At 34.2% G+C, this 21547-nt stretch overlaps 3 protein-coding genes and 1 pseudogene across 7 annotated transcripts; 3 read left to right on the forward strand and 1 right to left on the reverse strand.

Moving 5' to 3' along the window:
• Positions 1 to 1288: 1288 nt before the first annotated feature.
• LOC145562437 (uncharacterized) lies at positions 1289 to 7157 on the forward strand. Of its 5 annotated transcripts, none has more exons than XM_081622742.1 (7): positions 1289 to 1849; positions 1948 to 2015; positions 2519 to 3264; positions 3553 to 3682; positions 4211 to 4557; positions 4638 to 6103; positions 6224 to 7157. In XM_081622742.1, the coding sequence occupies exons 1-4, from the start codon at positions 1534 to 1536 to the stop codon at positions 3632 to 3634; spliced, it is 1212 nt and encodes a 403-aa protein (XP_081478868.1). In that variant the 5' UTR covers positions 1289 to 1533; the 3' UTR covers positions 3635 to 3682; positions 4211 to 4557; positions 4638 to 6103; positions 6224 to 7157. The 5 variants fall into 5 exon arrangements, with proteins under 5 accessions (XP_081478868.1, XP_081478860.1, XP_081478852.1 ...); XM_081622734.1 differs by having other exon boundaries at positions 4638 to 4919; positions 5278 to 7157; XM_081622726.1 differs by having other exon boundaries at positions 4638 to 4768; positions 5278 to 7157.
• Positions 5514 to 6891, reverse strand: LOC145562428 (putative UDP-rhamnose:rhamnosyltransferase 1 pseudogene; annotated as a pseudogene).
• A 3083-nt stretch (positions 7158 to 10240) lies between the features above and the next one.
• On the forward strand, positions 10241 to 16129 carry LOC145562464 (RNA-binding KH domain-containing protein RCF3-like). Its single transcript, XM_081622759.1, has 7 exons — positions 10241 to 10835; positions 12006 to 12293; positions 13025 to 13264; positions 14013 to 14246; positions 14332 to 14414; positions 14859 to 14970; positions 15630 to 16129. The coding sequence occupies exons 1-7, from the start codon at positions 10320 to 10322 to the stop codon at positions 15759 to 15761; spliced, it is 1605 nt and encodes a 534-aa protein (XP_081478885.1). The 5' UTR covers positions 10241 to 10319; the 3' UTR covers positions 15762 to 16129.
• Positions 16130 to 18935: 2806 nt separating this feature from the next.
• Positions 18936 to 20931, forward strand: LOC145638699 (KH domain-containing protein HEN4-like). Its single transcript, XM_081689695.1, has 2 exons — positions 18936 to 19448; positions 20557 to 20931. The coding sequence occupies exons 1-2, from the start codon at positions 18936 to 18938 to the stop codon at positions 20929 to 20931; spliced, it is 888 nt and encodes a 295-aa protein (XP_081545821.1).
• Positions 20932 to 21547: the final 616 nt, after the last annotated feature.

Here is a 21547-nt window from a genome sequence, read left to right on the forward strand (position 1 = left end):
GGGAAGAGGTTAAAGTATTTGGCAAGATAATGGTTCCAGTAGCGGTTAGTGGTATTGATAGCGTTTGGGTAGTTTTTCTCAAATATTGAATATAACATTGTTTCAGTCTTCAAACATAGCTGATAACATTTGTAAAAGTTTGTTTACTTTATAAACAATATGTATGGGTTTTATATATTTTAGAATTTCAACCACTATTTTACCAAACACTCATATTATCATAGAGTCAATCATGAGTTGGGTCGAGCAGGATTGGACTTTGGCTTAAAAAAAAAAGGTGGCCCTATTTTGAGCCTAAAAAATCATGCCCAAACTCGATATTTTGGACCAAAGATAGTAGGCTTTTTTGGACCAAAATCAAGTAGGGCTAATTTTTATCTAAATATGTATGGGCTGCTCAATACTTAAATTTTTTACTAAAAAAAAAAGGTCAACCTGAGCATCTACTGAAACCTTACTTTTCTTTTTAGGCTGGACCAACTTTGATCAGGTCTACTTAATTGTTACTTTAATTTGATAGTTGATATCTACACACTCACTACTAATTGATAGTTATTCGCTAACTGATCACTAAAAGCTAGCCGCTACCGGCCTAACCCTAGTTTTGCATAACACAACTTAAATTAGAATTCAATGAATTTCATAATGCTACTAATGGTTCTTCATTACTTAGCCTTTCTAATTTATAACCAAATATTAAAAAAAAAATAAATAAATAAAAAAAATAAAAAAAGAGCTTAATTACACCATTCGTGTGATTTGCCAAAAAGTTCTAAATTTAAACCATTTATAAAATACACGAGTAATGTTTATAGGTAGCTCTTAATATATCAATACCGTTTTTTTATACCTATTAGAAAAACTTTTGTGTACCACCGATTTATTTGCAATTATATTAGTGTATGCTGTATATGGAACAAATATAGGGTAATTATTAGCCAATTTGAAGTAACTTTAAGCTAATTACGAGTAACTAAACTATCTTGCTACGAGGATAACTAGTCAAGTGTTGTAGTCTTTCTTTCTTTCTTTTTTTTTTTTTTTTTTTTTTTTTTTTATAATTTTTTTTATTGAGAAAGTAAATTCTAGTATAAATAGGCTTGAGATAAAATTTTAGTATAAGGCATTTGCATAAGATTTATAGTAATTTTTACTTTTAACTTTACATACATTAACTACATGTGCCGATTTCGGTGTTTGGTTCGGGTTTGATAAATTCTAATCGGCTCTATTCTAAATTATAATCATATTAAATTACCGTGTCTAGTTAAAATTTAAAATTTGAATTTTTTTTCTTTCCAAGTCAATTACAGATCAAGTCGTTTTGTAACACCTCTAACGTCCATAACCTTACAATATCAATTGCAACTATGTCCCAGAAGAATTAACACAAAGTTTGCTTAAAAAAAACTTTCAACAAATTCTGATGTTCTCCACTCTCCATTGACTGCAGTCTTTGTAACCAGTGAACAATAACTAAATCAGAAGAAAGAAGAAAGAAGAAAGAAGAAAGAAGAAAGAAGAAGAGAGAGAATGTCAATTCTGGGCGACGATGGAAAAGGCTACGATCTAGCTAGAAAGCTCGAAAGCTCTGGGATATGGCGGACATGGCTTGGCGATTCTCTATACTCAACTTTCGTCCACTTTCTCTCTTCTCCTTCTTCTTGGGATGCTTTCATGGCTTCCCACGACTCTAAGTCAAAGTCTAGGTCTCACATTCAACTTCAGCTTCGTGTTCGCGCTCTTCTCTTTGATAAAGCCGCTTTCTCTCTCTTCCTTCCTTCCAATGTTTCTCTTCCTTCTTCTTCTTCGTCTTCGTCTTCTCTCGTTTCTCTTCTCAATCCCAATTGTAAGTTCTTATTTAATTTAATTTAATTCAATTCCCCCAATTTTGACCTAATTTGTTTGATTGGATTGGAGTTGATTTTTGTTTTTAATTTGTGGAAGATTTGCAATTGCATGCTGATGATGTTTATTTCACCCTGGAGGATGGTGTTCCTCAGCGAGATTCTAAGGTTTGTGTTATTTGTTCAGATTGATTTCTCGAATTGGAATTGTTGATTAGTTAAACTGGATTTGATTGTGATTAAATGCCAATTGTTTCAGTGAATTTGTATATGTTTAGGGTTTCCAGTAATAATGCTGATTTGTATGAATTGACTAGGGTTTATATTGATTTTAATAAATTCATGTGTATATGCGATATGATTTGGGGGTTTTGTTGGGATTATATAAATGTGGCTGCTAATTTCCTTTTAGGGGTAAAAGTTTGCATCTTTCTATGTGGCTGCTAATTTCCTTTTAGGGGAATAAGTTTGCATCTTTCTCTTGTTCTGTTCTTGCGAATCGCGGTAACACATGCGTAGAATTTTTAAAGTCCTCCATTCGCTTTTTAGTTTTGTAGCATGCCATACATTTTTTATGAAGCAATTTAAATTGAGCTTACAATGGTCAGTTTAATAGGAGTGATCACTCTGTTGTTGACGTATGTAAGCATTCTTTACTGTGATCTGTGTAGGTTCAACCCCAGAGATTCAGACAGGAAGATTTTCCGGACACATGGTATCATCAATTTATTGAGAATTACAGGATGAGCAAGCCATACACTCTATCATTTCCGAATCAAGAACTTGAGAGACGTAATCCGAGTGAAATGTCGAATTACCTGAAAGTTACGGAAAGGCATAAGAGGAGGAGAATAGTGTTCAAGGAGGATGAAAGCAGAGGATTTGGAAATTCTGAGAATAGTATGCAACCTAATGCAATTTTGGATGAAGATAAGTCTGGTAGTGACAGCACTTATTTCTTTCCAGAAACAATGTTTACGATGAATTGCGTACCAGATAGTGCAGTTGCACCTAGTACATCAAGTGATGATAAGCAGAAAGTGGAATTTTTTGGTGTTCTTGATAAATTACCTCAAGTGACAACCAAGAGTTCTATTATGCTTGAAAGGCTTGGTATCAGGCCTGAGTATCTAGAACAGGGGTCTGGTCAAGCCCGTACAAAAGTTCGGTCGGATGGCAGCAGAAGACAGTTGGGTCATGAACAAGCAATGCAGATATCTAAGAGGGCGGTTGCCGGTGTTTTAACAAAGGCGGGATTTGAAGGTGCCTCAGAAATTCCGGTTCGGGTCTTATCCCAGTTTCTCAGCTGCCATATTTCTAAATTAGGTAGCATATTGAAAGTCCTTGCCGATAGTTACAAAAGGCAGTGTTCAGCAATGGAACTGTTTAGAATGTTTCTCCACGTAACAGGAAATAGGTGAGCATAGGAAATATTGTGCAGAAAATATATTGTACATGTTTTAAATATGATTCTTGTTAGCTCTCTCTCTCCTTTTCCTGGAGTTGAGAATACCTCCTGGCACTGTATTTCAGGATCCATTCTCTATCTCATTTTGTTGATTGCTGATAGATGGTTGTGATTTCGTGTCATTATCCAAACATATCTTGATTTTATGAATTTTCCTGTACAGATTATTTTCTGCTCTTTTGCATGACCTCTGCATATTGGTATACATGTAAATGCTAATTGCCTTTTATCCTGCAGTAACCTTGGCAGTTTGGCCGAATATGTGAAGGATACTAGGAACGTTGCACAGCAAACTCCACAGCAAGTACAGGGCATGTAGTCTCAGCTTCCCTCGCCACAGCAGAATACACTTCAGCTCTCTCAACAGGTATGCTGTTTACATTTGTATTCTGTGAGGTACGCCTGCTAGTTGCTTGAAAATGCCTTGTGTCCATTGGCAAGTATATGGATACCAAAGAAATATTCTGCTTTACATTGTCCATGAGTATCACAGTTAACAGTTAGATTTGAACCACCCCCACCCACCCACACACACACACACACAAAATGAAAGAAAAGGATTTTAGGGTAGAACAAATCTATATAAGATGATTGTGTGGTCAAATAAAAGCTCCAAATCCTGTAATCATATTAAACTACTTAGTATTTTTAGCAGAAGGTAAATTATTTCTCTTCCAAAACATTGAAAAAAACTAGCTTGTGCAGGATTCCATGTACCAGATATTTTATCACCTTTATATTGCGAGTTTTATAGAATTCCAAATAATTGGGCCTTCAAGCTTAGGAAGGACTCTAATAATCTATACATTGGCTCTTCTCTACCAGCATTGCACTAATTAATGTCGGGAAAACTTCGTTTCCAACTCACGGATTTAAACTATTGGTAATTGTGCAGATACCCCGACAAATAAACCCACAAATGCCTCAGATGGTTCATCCTCAGAATCTGACCTTACAGCAACAACAGCACCCGGAGAGATTTCAACGGCGGACAGCGTCTTCTCCGCGTCCTATTATGAGCATGGAGAAAGATCGTCCCATGGTTGAGGTGAAGCTGGAGAACCCACCTGAATTACCTTTGGAGAATAATTCATTTAATGCAATGAATAGACAAGCCCAACAGATTCAATGGCGGCAGCAGCAGCAGCAGCAGCAGCAGCAAGTTTTTCAAAGGTTCATGGGATCGTCTGGCAATCAAATGAGACAGCCAACTTCCATGCAAATACCGCAGATACCATCGCCGTAAGATATACTAGGGGTAGAGATGGATTCTTTCTACAGGAATAATATGATAATTTTTTGAATTTGATTCTTTCATGCAGGAGTATGAGTATCGGGACTGTTAGGGCACCACCAGTGAAGGTAGAAGGTTTCCAAGAATTGATGGGTGGGGATTCCTCATTGAAGCAAAATCAGGATGAGAATAAGCTGACTTCACCTTCAAAATAGATGGGTTAGCTTTCACAATTCTATGCGTCTACATGAATTTCTATGCACAATTATTCTCATAGCCGGTTCACTACCCCCAACCTGCCACAACACAGTTTTTAACTGACCCTAGATGCCTCTATGTATAGTTGATGACTTGTTTCTGCTAAAAAACGGTGAGAATCTCTCTGCATTGTACCACAGAAATCCACGAATATACTTAGTATTAGCATATTACACTATCTAAATACAATTACATGCTATGAAATCTCATGAGATTATCTCGACATTGAAAATTTGGGATGATGTTAGCCTTTTGGAGCTTGGTTGAACGACAGTTACTAGCTTGTGCACTAGATTTTTGGCTACTTATTTATTGAATTAGCTGACTTATGCACTGTGAAATTTGATTTGTTGGTTGATATTTGTAATTAACATAGCACCTCTAAAACAATGAGATAGTTGTTTGAACCTAGTTAGCTGAAGTGGTTGAACACTACCTAATCAGTTATTCTGTTTCTTGCTCTGTGTCAGTGAAGAAGGGATCCTGAATTTTGTCCTAGCAAATTGATAATTGGTAATTGCTGACCAATTTGGAGGATGCAATTATTGCATGGAACATGCTACAAGGACACAAACATCCTCAATTGGCACCTAAAGATAAGACGAAGGATCTCAAAAAAAAAAAAAAAAAAAAGAAAAGAAAAAAGAAATAGTTGCTTTTGACTAGGTTATAAACATAGATATCATCGGCTTACTCAAGGATTACACTAGGTCTCAGGTATGGATCTGTTGTTGTAAAGGTACTTCTCGAAAGTCTTCGTATAATGTTGCTGCAAGCTTCTATCCGAAACCATTCTGCTCAATTTTTTTGCCTCAGCTCTGTAGATCTTACCAAGTATGTCCCCAAACACCATCTTCAGTGATTGTGCTACTGAATTTTTAGTGAATGATCCATCATCATTGTTCCTTGGTATTTCTATGCCAACTTTTTTCTCTTCCATAACTCTTGCGTTTAATCCTTGGTCCAAGACAAATGGTAGCATAACTAGTGGTCTTCCAAACTGAAGTCCCTCTATTATAGAACTCCAGCCACAATGTGTCAAGAAAGCCCCCACCGAGTCATGTGCCAATATTTGGCTTTGAGGTGCCCAATTTGTCCAAACCAAACCCTGATCTCTTGTTCGTTCTTCAAACCCATCCGGAAGCTCCAGTGGTTTATATGCTTGTTTCCGAAGTGCCCAAAAGAAGTGCCAACTCGATGATTTCGTTTTGACTGGGAGATAACTCGCTGCCTAGGGCTACATAAACCACTGAATCATTTGTGTGTGAGTTCAGCCAACCCTTTATTGATTGCCAGGTATCATCATTTTCCCTTTTACCCTCTTCCTCTGAGATTGGAAACAAGCCTACAGGAATCACTGGCTTTCTGTGAAGCTTTTCTAGAAGTTGCAAATATTCATTTTCAAGCTCTCTGCAGCTACGTATAGCAAAGACATCACAGTCACGCACTGAAGATCCACTGCGGAACATATCTGAAACACCAGAAGCATTTTTTTGTGTGGCACTGATGCTCTTCTTTGCTTCGTGAAACCGGTAGACAACTTTGTTGTTGAATGGAATCCACTTGAGTGGACTAGTCAGGCTTTGAGGGTTACTCCATGTTCCAGCGCCATTTTTTACCATACTTGACGATGGACCAAAAGCTGCTGAGCTCCAGCCATTCATTAAAGACAGGAAAACTTTGCGGACACCCAGTCTATCAGCAATTGGAGGCAGCCAATAGCTTGGGAAGTCATAGATGATCCAATCAATTGGAGAAGCAGCTTCCAGAAACCTAGCCATCGGTTCACTTAGACTGTCATAGGCTTTCTTGAGTAACTCAACATCATCAAAGGGGACGTCTGAGGTTGCTTCAGCATTTTGGGGCAGCTTTTCAACTCTTGGTAGTGGAAGAGGGACTAGCTCAATAAAGGGGACCAATTTCTGGGGGATATTTGGAGAGAGGCGCTCAAGATTTCGTGGAGCAGACACATAAGATATGCGATGTCCCTTTGTAGCCAAGTGCTTTGAGAGCTCTAGGAATGGTATCATGTGGCCAAATGCTAGCCATGGGAACACTACTATGTGAAGCTCCTTATTATCCATGGCTCTTGCAATACTTTGAGAAAAAAGAGGGGCAAATAACAGATTACTGAAGCAATGGGAGAACACAACTTTGTGGATATGCTTTGCCGCTGAATTTCTTTGGTTTTTCTATCTAGGGACACCTGTTTAGATGAGTATGCATGTAACATCTCGTAGATATATATGAATTACTATATAGAGAGTTTATCTGCAGTTCTACATTTGTATGATAAGAAATTAAGAATCTGGGAACCTAAAATCAACGTCTTGGGTATTGTTGTCTGACATCTTATCTAGTTTTATTCTGCCATATGTAGTTCATATATACTAAAGATTAGAACAAATTACAGGTGTTTAAGTACATATACATGTGACAACAACACCTGAGCTGCATTCTGAAAGAGTATACCTATTTAGCCATCCTTGGTCTGTTATGCACTTCCAACTTAACAACATGATGGCAGTGCAAGCGTCTTTGGTCACTACATTCTTCTCTGTGAATCTAACATTCTAACCATCTTCATCCTTGAGCATAGGCCCAAAGACTGCTTCTATTTATTGACCTATCTTTCTAATCCTTTAATATTTTGATCCGATTTTCTGAATTTATCAATCAACCAAAAGAAACGGTAGAATAGTTAGTGACCTTCTAGCCCTCTATAACAGGACTCCAACGCAAAATGAGTTAGTCTAGTTTTAGATTAATTACAAACCTAGAAAATCCTAAAGAAAAAATAAATAAATAAAATAAAAAAACAGTAATTCATAGAATATGTTGTTGTGCTTTATCCATAATCACATCTGATAAATGGGCAAAAAAATGTGTCTACAAAGCAAATTTGAAACCGGAGATAAACGGAATTGACATAGTATATTTCATTAATCACAACTTTCTCCCTGCAATTTTTTCAACAAAACAAATGAAATTAAATTTTCTAAATTTTTAATCATAATTTTTTTCAAAAATGGGATAAATTAAAAGTTTTTAGAATAAATTGCGTAAAACTTACTTGTCAATTAACAATATATATATATATATATATATATATATATATATATATATATATATATATATATATATATATATATATATATATATATATATATATATATATATATATATATATATATATATATATATATATATATTGTTTGAGAAATATAATTACTACTAGAAAGCCTGTACGATGCAGTTTTAATTATTTGATCTATTTTATTTAATAATTTCAGAAAAAATTACCAAAATTTAATTTTAATTATTTATTCATTGTAATTTAATTTATTAAATATAAATAAATTGTAAATATGATATTTCATCCGTTACCTAAAATCTTTGATTGAATAGGTAAATTTTAATTTTTAATATTTTAATTTCTAAATCATTAGCGGTTGTTTTCTTTTTATATATATACAATATCTTTTTATTTTGATAAATTCACACAGTACAGTGAAATATTAGAAAAAATAAAATTGATATAAATTAAATCTGTACATTTATAAAATAAATCAATATATTTACGAATAAATGAAAAATTGTTGCGAAATTGATTAAATTTTTTTTTTTGGACATTTATCTTTTCTTATATTTTTTTGATTTCTTGTACTCATAGTGTGTCATTAAACTTTAAATATATTAAATCTAATTCGTTACTTTTATATAGGTGACGATATAATTATTTAATTTAATATTTCTTATGTGGCGCACCAAATGCTCTTAAAAAAATGCATATATATATATATATATATATATATATATATATATATATATATATATATATATATATATATATATATATATATATATATATAATTAGATTATAAATACAAATATTATCTTAGAAACACCAAACAAGTCAAACTTTTAACGGGATAAATTCAATTTAGGAAATTTTGAGACTAAATGTAAGGACTAGTCTTTTATCATTCTTATGATTTTTCTTAATAGAACGTTTGATACGAGGAATATCATTAAGGATCATAAAAAAAAAAAAAAAATGAGATAATGATAGAGAAATAGTAGGTGAGAGTATGAGATAAAATCAAGAATGGAGTTTCCTCTTGTTTTATTTAATTGGAATTTGATTAGGATAAGTAAAGAAAATTACTTAACTGTCCTTAATTATTCTTAACTTTATCCTCTTTTCTCATCCTTTTCTATTAACGGGGCGTTTGGTTGGAAGAATGAGAATAAGAGGGATAAGAAGGGAGGATAAAGATAGGGGATTGATGGGTGGGACAAGGATAAATAATCTTTATCCCATGTTTGGTAAGTAGGGGAAAGAAATTAGGAATAAGTAATAAATTTATAAAAATATCCTTACTAACTTCTACCATTCTCCTTACTTTTTCAATTTCATTAAGGGTAATTTAGTCTTTTAAAGCCCATTTTAATTCCTTCCCTTTATACCACCCCCTTAGTTATAGAGATGGAGGGATAAGTGGGTGATTTAATCCCTATCCCTAACCCCCTTATAATTTCCATCCCTCTAAACAAACACTACATTCCTTCCATCCCTATTTTTTATCTTGTCCCACCCCTTTTATCCCCCTAAACAAACACCCTCTAAGGATATGAAGTGTGTTTTAGACAAATTTAGAATAGAATGAAGTTAATAATTTGGCTTGATTATTATTTATTAAAAAATATTTATACAAGATATATTCACTAAATAATATGTGAAAAATAATTTACACACATATTTTACTTTAACACTTTTACACTTATACCAGCTGTACCATTTCCTGAATTCTTTATCATAATTTTGGAGGAATAATGTGTGAAAAGAAAAATCTATATCTCCCTTATTATCCCCTTTTATCTAAAATAACAAAGTTATTTTCAATTCCCATCCTTTATTAAACAAGCTGTATTGTCAACTAGTCAAGCGATAGGAATTCCATTTTTCTATAACTACGAGAACTTAATAGAAATTCTCAAATAAGGAATTTAAAATGGCTTTGGACGTATAAAACGTAACTAACACGATTTACTTCTCTAGAATCGTTATTATTCGAAAATGACATTACCAAGGAATCAAATATAGATACTTTTATCGTAGCTATTTCGAAAAAAGACTATCATCTGCAGATAAAGTAACAAATAATCTAAATAGAGAAAAAAATTCGAAAATGACATTACCAATGAATCAAATACTGAAACTTTACTCGTTTCCAAAAAAGACTATTATCCGCAAAAAGGAGGCAAAGTATCATCGGACCCTTCCACTCACTTTCCTTGAATTCCACAATGTCCCCAAACTAAATTTTGGTATCACAATACTCGAGGGGTATAATTGTCATCTATCGTGTCCTCGTATTTAAACAAAGAGGCATTAAAACGCGCACTCTCTCTCTCTCTCCTCAGTTCGCACTCCCTCCACCTTCATACTCCGTAGTTCTTAACATTATAATAAAAAAATCCCTTAGAATTATTTTGACAAATTTCTGTAATGTCCAACACCAAAAATTCTAAACCTAATCACTTCTACAAATCCACAATTTCGCCGGAAAACATCGAATTCCGGCTACTTTGCCTTACACGTGTCGCCGGCGGCGTCATCGGTCACGCCGGTGGTATCATCAAGAACCTCGAACGAGAAACCTCCGCCAAAATTCGTGTTGACGACGTCGTTTCATCGTCCTGTAAAGAACGCCTTATTCATGTTATTGGGGGAAGTACCGTTAACCGGAAGGTGCGGGTTGCTAACTTGGAGGTGCCGGTTTCGGCGGCGCAAGAGGGTTTGATTAGGGTTTTTGACCGGATACTGGAGGTGGGTTTACCGGAGGTTGATGGTGGGAAGGTGACGTGTCAGTTACTGGTGGGACCTGGGTTGGTTGGAGCTGTAATGGGTGCTGGAGGGAAAAGAATTGAGAAGACGGCCAAGGAGAATGGTGTGAAAATCTCCATTTTTCCGCCTAATGAGTTGATTCTACCTTGTGCTAGTTTTAATGATGAATTGATTGCGGTAATTTAGAGTTTTCTTTTTGAATTGTTATAATTTATAGCAATTTTGACGTTTTTTGGTTAATAAACTGTTTGGGATTGATCATGATTCTGCAATTTTTGTAAATTTGTGTTTGGAGGGAGATGTTTGAGTTCGGGTCATTTTCTTGATGATAATTTTCGTGTTCGGGTTGAACAATGCTGGTTCATGGCAGAATGATTTTGAGTTCGGGTTCGACTCGACTAATTAGGGGGATTTTAGAATGTCTTTTGCATATAACTATGAATATACATGTTTGTTTATTTGAGTATGTTGTGTGTATGCATGACTAGAACCTATTTGGGTTAACAAAAAGAGCTAATTAAGGGCATATTCCGATTTATTGGGGCTAAATTGAATAGAGCTGAAATGAATTGTTTATGAGAGAAGGAAATTAGGAACTGAACTAATTGGAGTTAAATTGAAGTGGACAGAACAGGCCATAAGTGGGCATATTTGTGAACATTAGGTTGGAATGCATGCCATTTTCATAATATGTACAATATAAACATATGTAGTAGGAAATTTGGGGCCACATTCTTGATGTGTAATGACTAATGAGCATTACATTTTGTTGCAAATTCTAGTGTAAGTATACAATCAATAATGATGAATATAGTCAACAAGAATTCTAACCAAATATGCCACTTGATTTGTAGCTTTCATGAGGTAAACTTGGAATTTCTCTTTGTCAAATACTTGTAACAAATTATTAACCATTTGGAGTACTAATTTATAGCCAAATCCAACAACAGTGGAAATCTGACCAATACCATGTTAAACTTTACAATAGTAACTGTCTAATAACTAAAGGTATTTTGTGTCGAAAAACCCTAACAATCTTCTTTGCTTTTCTTAAACAATAAATATGTTGATTCTTGAGCCTACCAACAGGTTATTTGGTTTCAAATAAGATCATGTTGCGGGTCACATAATATTATCCAAAACCACAATATTTGGTTTGGGTTGGGTCGGGTCGATTTTTGACAAGTTATAGATTATGAGTCTCCGACTTAAATTTTTGTAAAGGGCACTTAATTTTATATGAAATATGATGAACCCTTAGCTAGTTGAGTTGGGAAATGTGACAGTTATAGAGGAGATGAATATTTATAACCAGATTGTATCACCTGTGATTTTTCTTCATTGTAGATTAGTGGTGGTAGCCTAGCTGTAAAGAAAGCTCTGTTAGCTGTTTCGAGATATATTCAACAGAGGACTTTGCAAATCACAGAAGCTAATGGAGCACCTGCAGTGAATGAAAGAGATGTAGCAGAAGTGGTTTTCAAATTACTTTGTACATGGGGGGCGGCTGGTGCTGTGATAGGCTTCAAAGGTAGAAGAGTGAAAGCTCTCGAGGAGGAAACTGGGGCTTCTATACTGCTTTCTGCTCCTGATGATAACAGAGTTGAGCGTGTCATCACTATTTCTGCTTATGAGGTGTGGTTTTTTACTTTCTTCCTTTTTGGAGGAATTTACATACCGTGAATTGAGATTTCTAAATTTTAAATCATGTTTTAAACCCTCTTGACTTGTTAAGTATTTCGTGGCCTTTGATTTGTTGTCTATATAACATGAAGTCATTCCTAGTTTGATCTTGCTAATTATTTGATCTTGATTGAGTGACATTGAGATAATTAATGCCTAAGAACTTTAATTTGATCAATTCATTGTATGTTGAGTTGGTGACCAACTGACCACACTACATATGTTTGTGCAGCATAAATCATGAAATGAATCCTATATTCTCATCCGTGTACACTCTCTCTCGCAAGTCTCATTTAATACATAATCACCTGCAAATACAAGCTAATTTTTTAATCCATCTGATTCAAGCTCGTACATTTACTCCCGCAATTCTGAACACTAGCACATGCATGTATGCACCAATATAGTATTTCTGCAGTAGTCAATGCAAATTAAGTTCATTTTTCCTTCGCCAAGAGAAAAGATGGCGAGTATACGGGATAGTGTAGGCTATCAGGTTATTGGTTGACATGTATCTCTTCCTATATAGGCTATATGTTGGAGCCTTGGAGGATGTCCAAAGTGTTAATTTGAAGGATTTATTTTCTGAATTTTAATGGTTTAGAATTAGAGGAGAAGGTGACTGAGAACTGCTGTTTCATCTGTATTTCTCACTGATACTTTCTTCGTTTCCTCACTTATAGAACAGGAAATCAAAACATTCCTCTGCACAAAATGCTCTTGTTCGTGTATTTAATGGATTAATGTCATCAGGGGAGAATGTATCTGCCAGACTTCTGATCCAGCCCAGCCAATCTGGTCACCTAAATGTTTTAAGGGATTCAATCACTTCTTGTATACCGAAAGCAACTGGTGCTACATTGCAAATTTTGGAACAGAATTACACACATGCTGGTGCTTCTGCCGACGATAAAATTATACAGGTGATCTTAGAAGGGTGATTACACTTCTCTGGACTATAATTATTTTTTATAAAAAAAAATTCAGATGTCTATTGCATGGTTCAGCTAATATAATTTGTTTTGGTCATTATGATTTCATTGCTAACTGCTAAGATGTAAGAATACTATTATGTCTGTCATGTTCTACTAGTTTGTTTGCCTGTAAACTTTACATGCCCCATTCCTAATCAACTCCAATGTGATGGGTATGGATTTGCATACCTGAAATATTTATATGGAGTACATAAAAAAAATAAAAATAAAATAAAATAAAATAAAATAAAATAAAATAAAATAAAAAACACCAAGCCTTTTATAGATCCCATGGAAACCTCACATTTTTTTGGGAAGTGAGACTGTGAATACAACTCAGTCATATTCCAAGGGAATGCTAGGTATTTCTTTGTCTACTAGTTGGTGCCTTGTTAGTAGTATGTCCTTCTAAGTCTAAAGAGCTACTCTCTTGTTCTGTAAGGCCCTTGTGGCTAGTCTTTCATGTGAAGATGCGATTGTTTAACCATTTATACCCCAAACTTTTGATCTTATGGTCAGCTAGCAATGCTTTCTAAAACTGTTTACCTATGCTATCGATTGTGCTGTTTTAAGTTGAGCTACTTATTCCTGCTTGCTTACGTGCTTTCTGCTGTCTTCTGTTAGGTTTTTTAGGGTATCTTTTTGTTTGCTTGACTAGCTAATCTCGAGGTGATGTGGTTATGGTCACTGCTTGCAGATAGATGGTGAGTATGCTAGTGTGCAAATTGCTCTATTTCAAGTCAGTTGGATGCTGAGAGAGTGTGTTTTTGATGCAATATCAGTTAAGAACAACTCACCTCTTCTTCCACATAAGTTATTCAATCTGCCTCAGTGTCTCAACGAAATGTCTGCTATAACAAAGAATATGGAGGACTGTATAGTTACTGAAGAATCTAATGGTTCCGTGCCATCTAAGGTTCTACAATCTGAGGTTATAATTGACTATTTTTTGTTCATTATCCTTTATGTTTTCCATTGTCTTTGTATTCTGGGTCTTAAGTGGAGCATGCTTACAGCTGTCCAGTGGACACAGCCGCTCTACTAGTATAGAACATTCAAGAGATTTAACGACAGTTACTGTTGATTCTGAATATGGCAGGTTAGTCATATATATTGTTACATGCTAGATTAATTGCTTTTATATTTTTGGCAATTGAGTGTGATATCCTTTCTGATGATCTAGTTGTCAGGGACATCAATAATTGTTTTCAGTTTTTCAATTTATTTTGTAACATGCTTAAAAACTTTCAGTATAGCCTTTTGCTTTCAGTTTGCTTTGATATCCTTTCTGATATTAGCTGCTTATTGTGCTAATTTGTGCCATTCCGATCTTATGGAGACTTTTTTTGTGAGGAGTACTGCATAAAAAAACTTCATTAGATGATAACATTGTTCTGAACAAATGTCAATTATAGTTGACATTTCTAGCAGATTCATGGCTTGAAAAAGATTGTTTCTGGACAATGTGTATCAATATATGTTGTTGATGTGATCATAAAGGGAGCCTTTCTCTGTTTGTTTATGTATTTGGCTAATTGTGCAGCATCAACAGATCTGTTATTGTGACAAATTCGAAGATGGAGATATCTGTTCGAGCAGATGTGTTTAGTTCTGCTTTTGGAGATGATGGCAGTAATTTATCTCGTATACGAACGGTAATAATTGTCCTATTCTTAATTCTTTTTCTAAATAGGAATGGGCAGTAAATGGTAAGAAGACAATGGTTGTCTAATGGAATGGGATCCTTAGCTCCATGGTTACCTGTTTGGTGCTTCTTTTCACGTGGAAATGCCTTCCAAGAATTTAAGCAACCTATTTTTGGCAATAAATCTCATTTGAATTTTGAGAACTATGGAATCCTTAGCTCACTGCTTGATTGTTTGGTGCTTATTTCACATGGGATTGCCTTCCAAGAATTTAAGCCACCTATCTTTGACAAAAAAATCTCATTTGAATTGATGCTCAAACTTCTAGTCTCCATATATTTTACTACCCATGCGTCATTTGTGCATGTTAGTTGATAGAGAGTAATTTTCTGATGAGATATGTATAGGCTGCTTATGTCGGGCCCTGATCCACCTGGGTGGAAGTGGAATCCTCCCGGAATTTGGGTGATTTACAGCTCTGCTTGTCGGTTCGTGTTGGTTGTGATTTACCCTTTTAATTTCCCATAGGATATGACAAATGAAGGTGAACTTAGTTTGGTGACTTGGTTTCCTGTTGGCCATGGGTTATTTAATTAGAAAAATAGGTTCCCTTCATTATTACTGCTGGACAATATTGAGTATTGATATCTTGCATGTCGTTGGCTCAGATTTCAGGAGCAAAAGTTGAAGTGCAGGATCATTGCCCGGCGAGTGATCGTAAGGTTTTAATATCCGGGACACCTGATCAGACTTTAGCAGCTCAGAGCCTCCTTCAGGCGTTTATTATGGTTGATCGATGACTGTCAAAGGCTGTTGCTATCACGCTTGTGCAGATACCCGCTGATCTCTGTAAATAAGATAGGAGTGAATATTCTTTTGCTAAGTGTGTCAATGTAGAAAGCCAGGATATTTTCCACTCGAGGGAGCCAATACAGAGAGTAGCAGAGTACTTCATGTATATTGTTGCAAGTTTACAATTAGAAAGGGGGTGGCCTCTTTAGTTAATGGTCGTAATGCTTGCTTTAGAAATGTTACTCCTACCACTAACCAGTGTTCAATGTAGGCTTTAGCTAATGCTACCTGGTGAAACTAGTTTGTAACCTTATTGACTAATCTTTTCGTCGTAAATTATAAGCTTCATTGTTGGCATAAATTTCTATAGAAATAGAAAACATTTGTAAATCAATGAATGGGTGAATATAGGATACAAATTCAAAGGAAAATTAGAGATCTGAGGGTAAAATAAAAGGCAAAATGATCTTATTATTACATACATCCATATTCCATAAGCCAAACTCTAGAACTCTAAAAAGTGATCTTACCTTACATTTAACCACTTTAATAATGAAAAAATTCTAGTTACCCGCATCCATGTTACATACATCTAAATCTTATACCAAATCATTCAAATATAAAACGTTTTCACTTACCAACCAAAAAGAACAAAATAACTAAAAGGCTTAAAAGATAAACATCAAGTAATAAAGCAAGAGATTTATTTTGAAAAAAAAATAAAGAAAACTCAAAAAGACATGTGGCTATCTAAATTTCTTGTAAAGTTTCCTGTTATTAAATACTAGTTTTGTGCCCCGTGTGATGCCCGGTTTGTTTATTAAATTTTTAGATAAATTTTAATCTATATATCAAATTTCAAAATATATCCGATCTCTAAATTTCTAATACGAAATCAGTTAGAAATTGACGTGCTTTTGTGACGATTTAAACTATGTAGTAGTAGGCATGTAAATGACTAATAATAATATTGGTATTTTTTTAAAAGTTATAATCTAATATTTTTTTGAATAAAATTATAATTAAATTTATACATATGAAATATTGGTATTTTATCGAAAATAAAACTAATATTGGTATTTTATCGAAAATAAAACTCTCAAGTAACAATTTTAACCTAAAATTCTATCCAAATTTGATTGAAAACAAAATTTTAAACTAATTTTTTTTTATCCTCGGAAGTCTATCTAAATATATCCAACGTGGCACGACACTTGGCGAAATGTTGGAACACCAAGTGTCGTTGCCTCGTGACCCGACTAAAAGTTTAGCTTTATATATTAGTTACTAGTTTTGTACCCCATGCGATGCCCTAGTTGTTTATTGAAGATAAAATTTTAATCTATATGTCAAATTTTTAATTTTATCATTCATACAAATTTAGTTAGAAATTGATGTGCTTTTATGACGATTTGCTATATTTAATCGAAATTTTTTAACAAAATTATAATTCAATTTGTACCTCTGAAATATTGATATTTTATTGAAAATAAAACTCTAAACTAACAATTTATCCTAAAATTATATCCAAATAGAATTTTAAATTAACTTTTTAATTGTCTATTTAAATATATCCAACGCACTTGGCGAAAAGTTGAAACGCCAAGTGTCGATGCCTCGTGACCTGGCTAAAAGTTTAGCTTTATATAGTAGTTATATGAGGCTAGTTTTGTGCCCGTGCGATGCCCGGGTTGTTTATTGAATTTTAAGCTAAATTTTTAATCTATATTTCAAATTTTAAAACATATCATTGATACAAAATTAGTTAGGAATTGATGTGTTTTTGTGATGATTTAATATAGTAGGCATGTAATGACTAATAATAATAACATTGGTGAAAAACATTTCTTGACCCGTAACCTGAAATAATGACCCTGTCCGAAATGACTCGTGACCCGACCCGATTGACAGGTCTACACACAGTAATAAAATTATATTAGATTGTAAATTATATTGTTTTAATTGATTAAAATATATTATATATAATGGATGTGGTGCATTTTGAGCTAATTCCTTCGCTCCAAAAAAATACTATGATACAAAAAATAAATTTATATGATAATTTATGAGTGTTATAATTTTTTTTAATAAAATTATAATTTAATTTATACATATGAAATATTGGTACTTTATCGAAAATAAAACTCTAAAGTAACAATTTTATCCTAAAATTCTATCCAAATTTGATTGAAAATAGAATTTTAAATTAACTTTTTTATCCTACAAATTGAATAATATATAACTCTATCATACGTGGCGCGACACTTGGCGAAAAGTTAGAACGCCAAATGTCGCTACCTCGTCGCCTGGCTAAAAGTTTAGCTTTATATATTAGTTACTAGTTTTGTGCCCCAGCGATGCCCGGGTAGTTTATGGACTTTTAAGATAAAATTAACTTTTAACTTTAAAATAGAATTATAAATTAACTTTTAAATTGAAAATAGAATTCTAAATTAACTTTTTTTTCTACAAAGTCAATCTATGTTTATCCAACGTGGTACGATACTTGGCGAAAAATTAAAATGCTAAATGATGTTGTCTTGTGGCCTAATTATAAATTTATTATTTGGTATTTTATCGAAAATATAACTCTAAACTAATAATCTTATTCTAAAATTCTATCCTAGTTTGATTGAAAATAGAATTCTTACCTAATTATTTTATCTTATGAAATATATCTAAGGTGGCGCGACACTTAATTAAACGGGTTTTTTTTTTTATCATATGAAGTTTATTTAAATCTATCCAAGGTGGCACGACACTTGGCGAAAAGTTAGAATGCCAAGTGTCTCTGCCTCGTGACCTGACTAAAAGTTTAGCTTTATATATTAGTTATATGATATGATATGATATGATTAGTATAAATATTAGTATAGATATAGATATACATGTCACTACTACATTTATTTTCCGACTGATATACAGTTAAACTTTAGTACGAGTACAAGAAAAAAAAAATAAAAAAAAAAATAAAAAATAAGTTATCCTAATATGAAAAAATAATTTCCAAACTTTGGAAGACAAATATTTTGAACCTTAAAAAAAAAAAAGTTCCTATATCACACTTCCCGCGCATTTTATATCACGTCCTTAATTTCTGCTGATCACCTATCTTTTCAGTCTCCCTGACATACGCTTCCTTTCATTTCCATCTCTACTCCACAATTCTGGATTTCAAAACCATGAAAAAAACCCAGAAAAAACCCACCGGAAAACCCGGGAACACCACCCGTAAACCCCACCTCAAACCCCCTCAAGGACACGTGGCATTCCGCCTTCTCTCCCCCGTACAAGCCGGCAGCGCCGTCATTGGACACGGCGGTGCCATGTCTCAGAAGATTTCACGTGAAACCGGTCTCTCTTTACTTCGCGTGGAAGACCCACTTTCTGGGTGCGACGAGCGTATCGTCAACATCGTCGGACCTGGAAACTTGGATAAGACTCTCGTTTTGAGGGATGGTAATGGCGGTGGAGGAGAGAGAAAGTTCGAGGTTTCGTCGGCGCAGTTGGCGGTGTTTAGGGTTTGGGAGATTCTGGAAGAGAATACGGCGGAGGGTTACCGGAGTTGCCGGTTGTTGACGGTGAAGGGAGAAGAGAAGATTAAGTCGTTGGTTGGAATTGTGGGTGCAACTATTAGGGTTTTGCCTTTGGATGAGCATCCTCTTTGTGCTGATATTTCTAATGATTTGATTCAGGTTTATGTTTTTCTACTTTTTGTTTTGTTTAATTTGATGTAGAATTAGTGTAATTAGGAATCTTTTTATAATCCATGATTAGTATTCTTGTGATCCACGCCTAAATTTTAGTTAATTTTGTTCGTTAAATTTTGGTTGATGTTGCCGACCCCATGGTTAGGTTTAAGAATTTAAGACTGATAGTGTTAGTGTACAATGATTTATGTTTTCAAGGTATAATTAATCTGTTTATCCGTGTTCATTTTTAGAATTGGGAAGTAGGGACTTGGATGTTGGTCCCAATTGTCTTCCCAACTTGATAATCCAAAAGTATACAATAAGATAAATACTACTCGTAGTATAAAGATACATTTTACGATATATAATTGACAAACAAAGTTATGAAAAAGTCTATGCGTGTCAATTATTATGGAACAGACAGAGTAAATTATTTTTGCAATGAGATGATACAAAGACACTAATGTTAGATTTTTTCAAAGAAAGGTGATTATAATTTGAACAATTTGTAAAATGATTGTAGAGTTTATTCTAGTTGCTGTGCATCATGTTGATTTGGTTTTGGGTTATTTGTTTGAACAAATTCATGTATAATATCGGTTGTAGTTGATGATATGTGTAAACTCATATATTGGCAACATTGCTTTTTTGTCAAACACATAGCAAACCATTTTGGGAATTTTTAAATAGAGTGGTATATATTCTGTTGTTGCTGTTTGAAGAGGAGAAAACAATTGTTTTCAGCTCACAAAAGTCACTAAAATTGCATTCAGACTTCAGTTAGGGACAGAAAATGCTGGCCCATATTAACCTTTAATGGTATCAAGTATCAACATGTCAACTTTGGACCTTCATGGCTAAATAGTTTTGACCATACTTCCATTATAGTTCAGAAGAGAATTACCGATTTTTTAAATGCTTCAAATTTTACCTCAAACCTTGATTTGCTTGAGAAACATCACTTGTTAATTTTTTTTCTTCTTATTTTTATTTTTGTAAAATGTGGTGAACTCGTGTCTATGTGACTGAGCCTGTTTTTTGTTGTGCTAATAAGATCTGGTCATAAGTTCTTTTTTTTGACTGATTCTTCAGATGCACTTCTGTGTTACAGATTACAGGTGATTCCTTGGCTACTAGAAAGGCACTGCTTGCTGTTACATACTGTCTTCAAGGAAACAGTTCAAGAGCTATAAGTCAATTTTGTGGTCCAGTTTCCGATGGGGTATCACATGATCTGCATGCACAAAAACATCTAAGCATTGATACAGATGCTGGAGACAGTGGCCAAAGTTGTGTGGCTGCGGGGACCAAAGAAGTGGCTTTCAGGCTGCTTTGCCCCACTTATGCGGCTGATGGTTTGATTGACTGGGGAGGGAGCATAATGAAAGCCCTAAAAAGGGAAACAGGAACTCGTATAGAAGTGATAGACCCAGTAGTGGGTAGTGATGAGTGTGTGATTATGGTGTCTGCTATGGAGGTTCGTTAATAACATTTTTGATATATACTCTGGTTCCTTCTTGTCTCTTTTAAGTTTTGCATGGTTTTATTATATATACTACTATCCTAGATTTTTAACACTTTAGAATTTGATATTCTATTATTATCATTTCAGCAACTTGTTTCAATATGCCGAAATGATAAGTTGTACTTGGATTACGCTTAGATAAATCCCCTACTTGCATTTCAAAATATACAAGTATAATGATTAATGTCTTTTAGAGTTCCTTCTTTCATCAAGTCTTGTAGAAATGTAAAATTTACAAGTAAAGGGTGTGATGATATTGAGGTAAATCCATCCACGGAGTGTAAATTACCAAAAATGGGAATTTTTTTTTTTCTTTTCAAATCCTCTTATCTTTGCTTCTGCTGTTGTTGTATTGCTATTAATTTTTATTTTAGGCCTAAGTAAGTTTACAAGCTATGCATATTCAGCCTTGTGTTTTTGGGTAAGAGACTTGTGTGAGCTTGATCTCTGATAAGTTTCTTGTCTTATGCATGGCGGTTTGTATTTCTAGAAAAAGGAATGTCAGTATTCCCCAGCCCAAGAAGCTACTCTCCGTGTTTTCACAAGATTAGTGGAAGCTGCCTCAGGATCTGGGCAT

Source organism: Chenopodium album, chromosome 1, assembly GCF_948465745.1.
Source record: "Chenopodium album chromosome 1, dcCheAlbu1.1, whole genome shotgun sequence".
NCBI classification, from domain to species: domain Eukaryota; kingdom Viridiplantae; phylum Streptophyta; class Magnoliopsida; order Caryophyllales; family Amaranthaceae; genus Chenopodium; species Chenopodium album.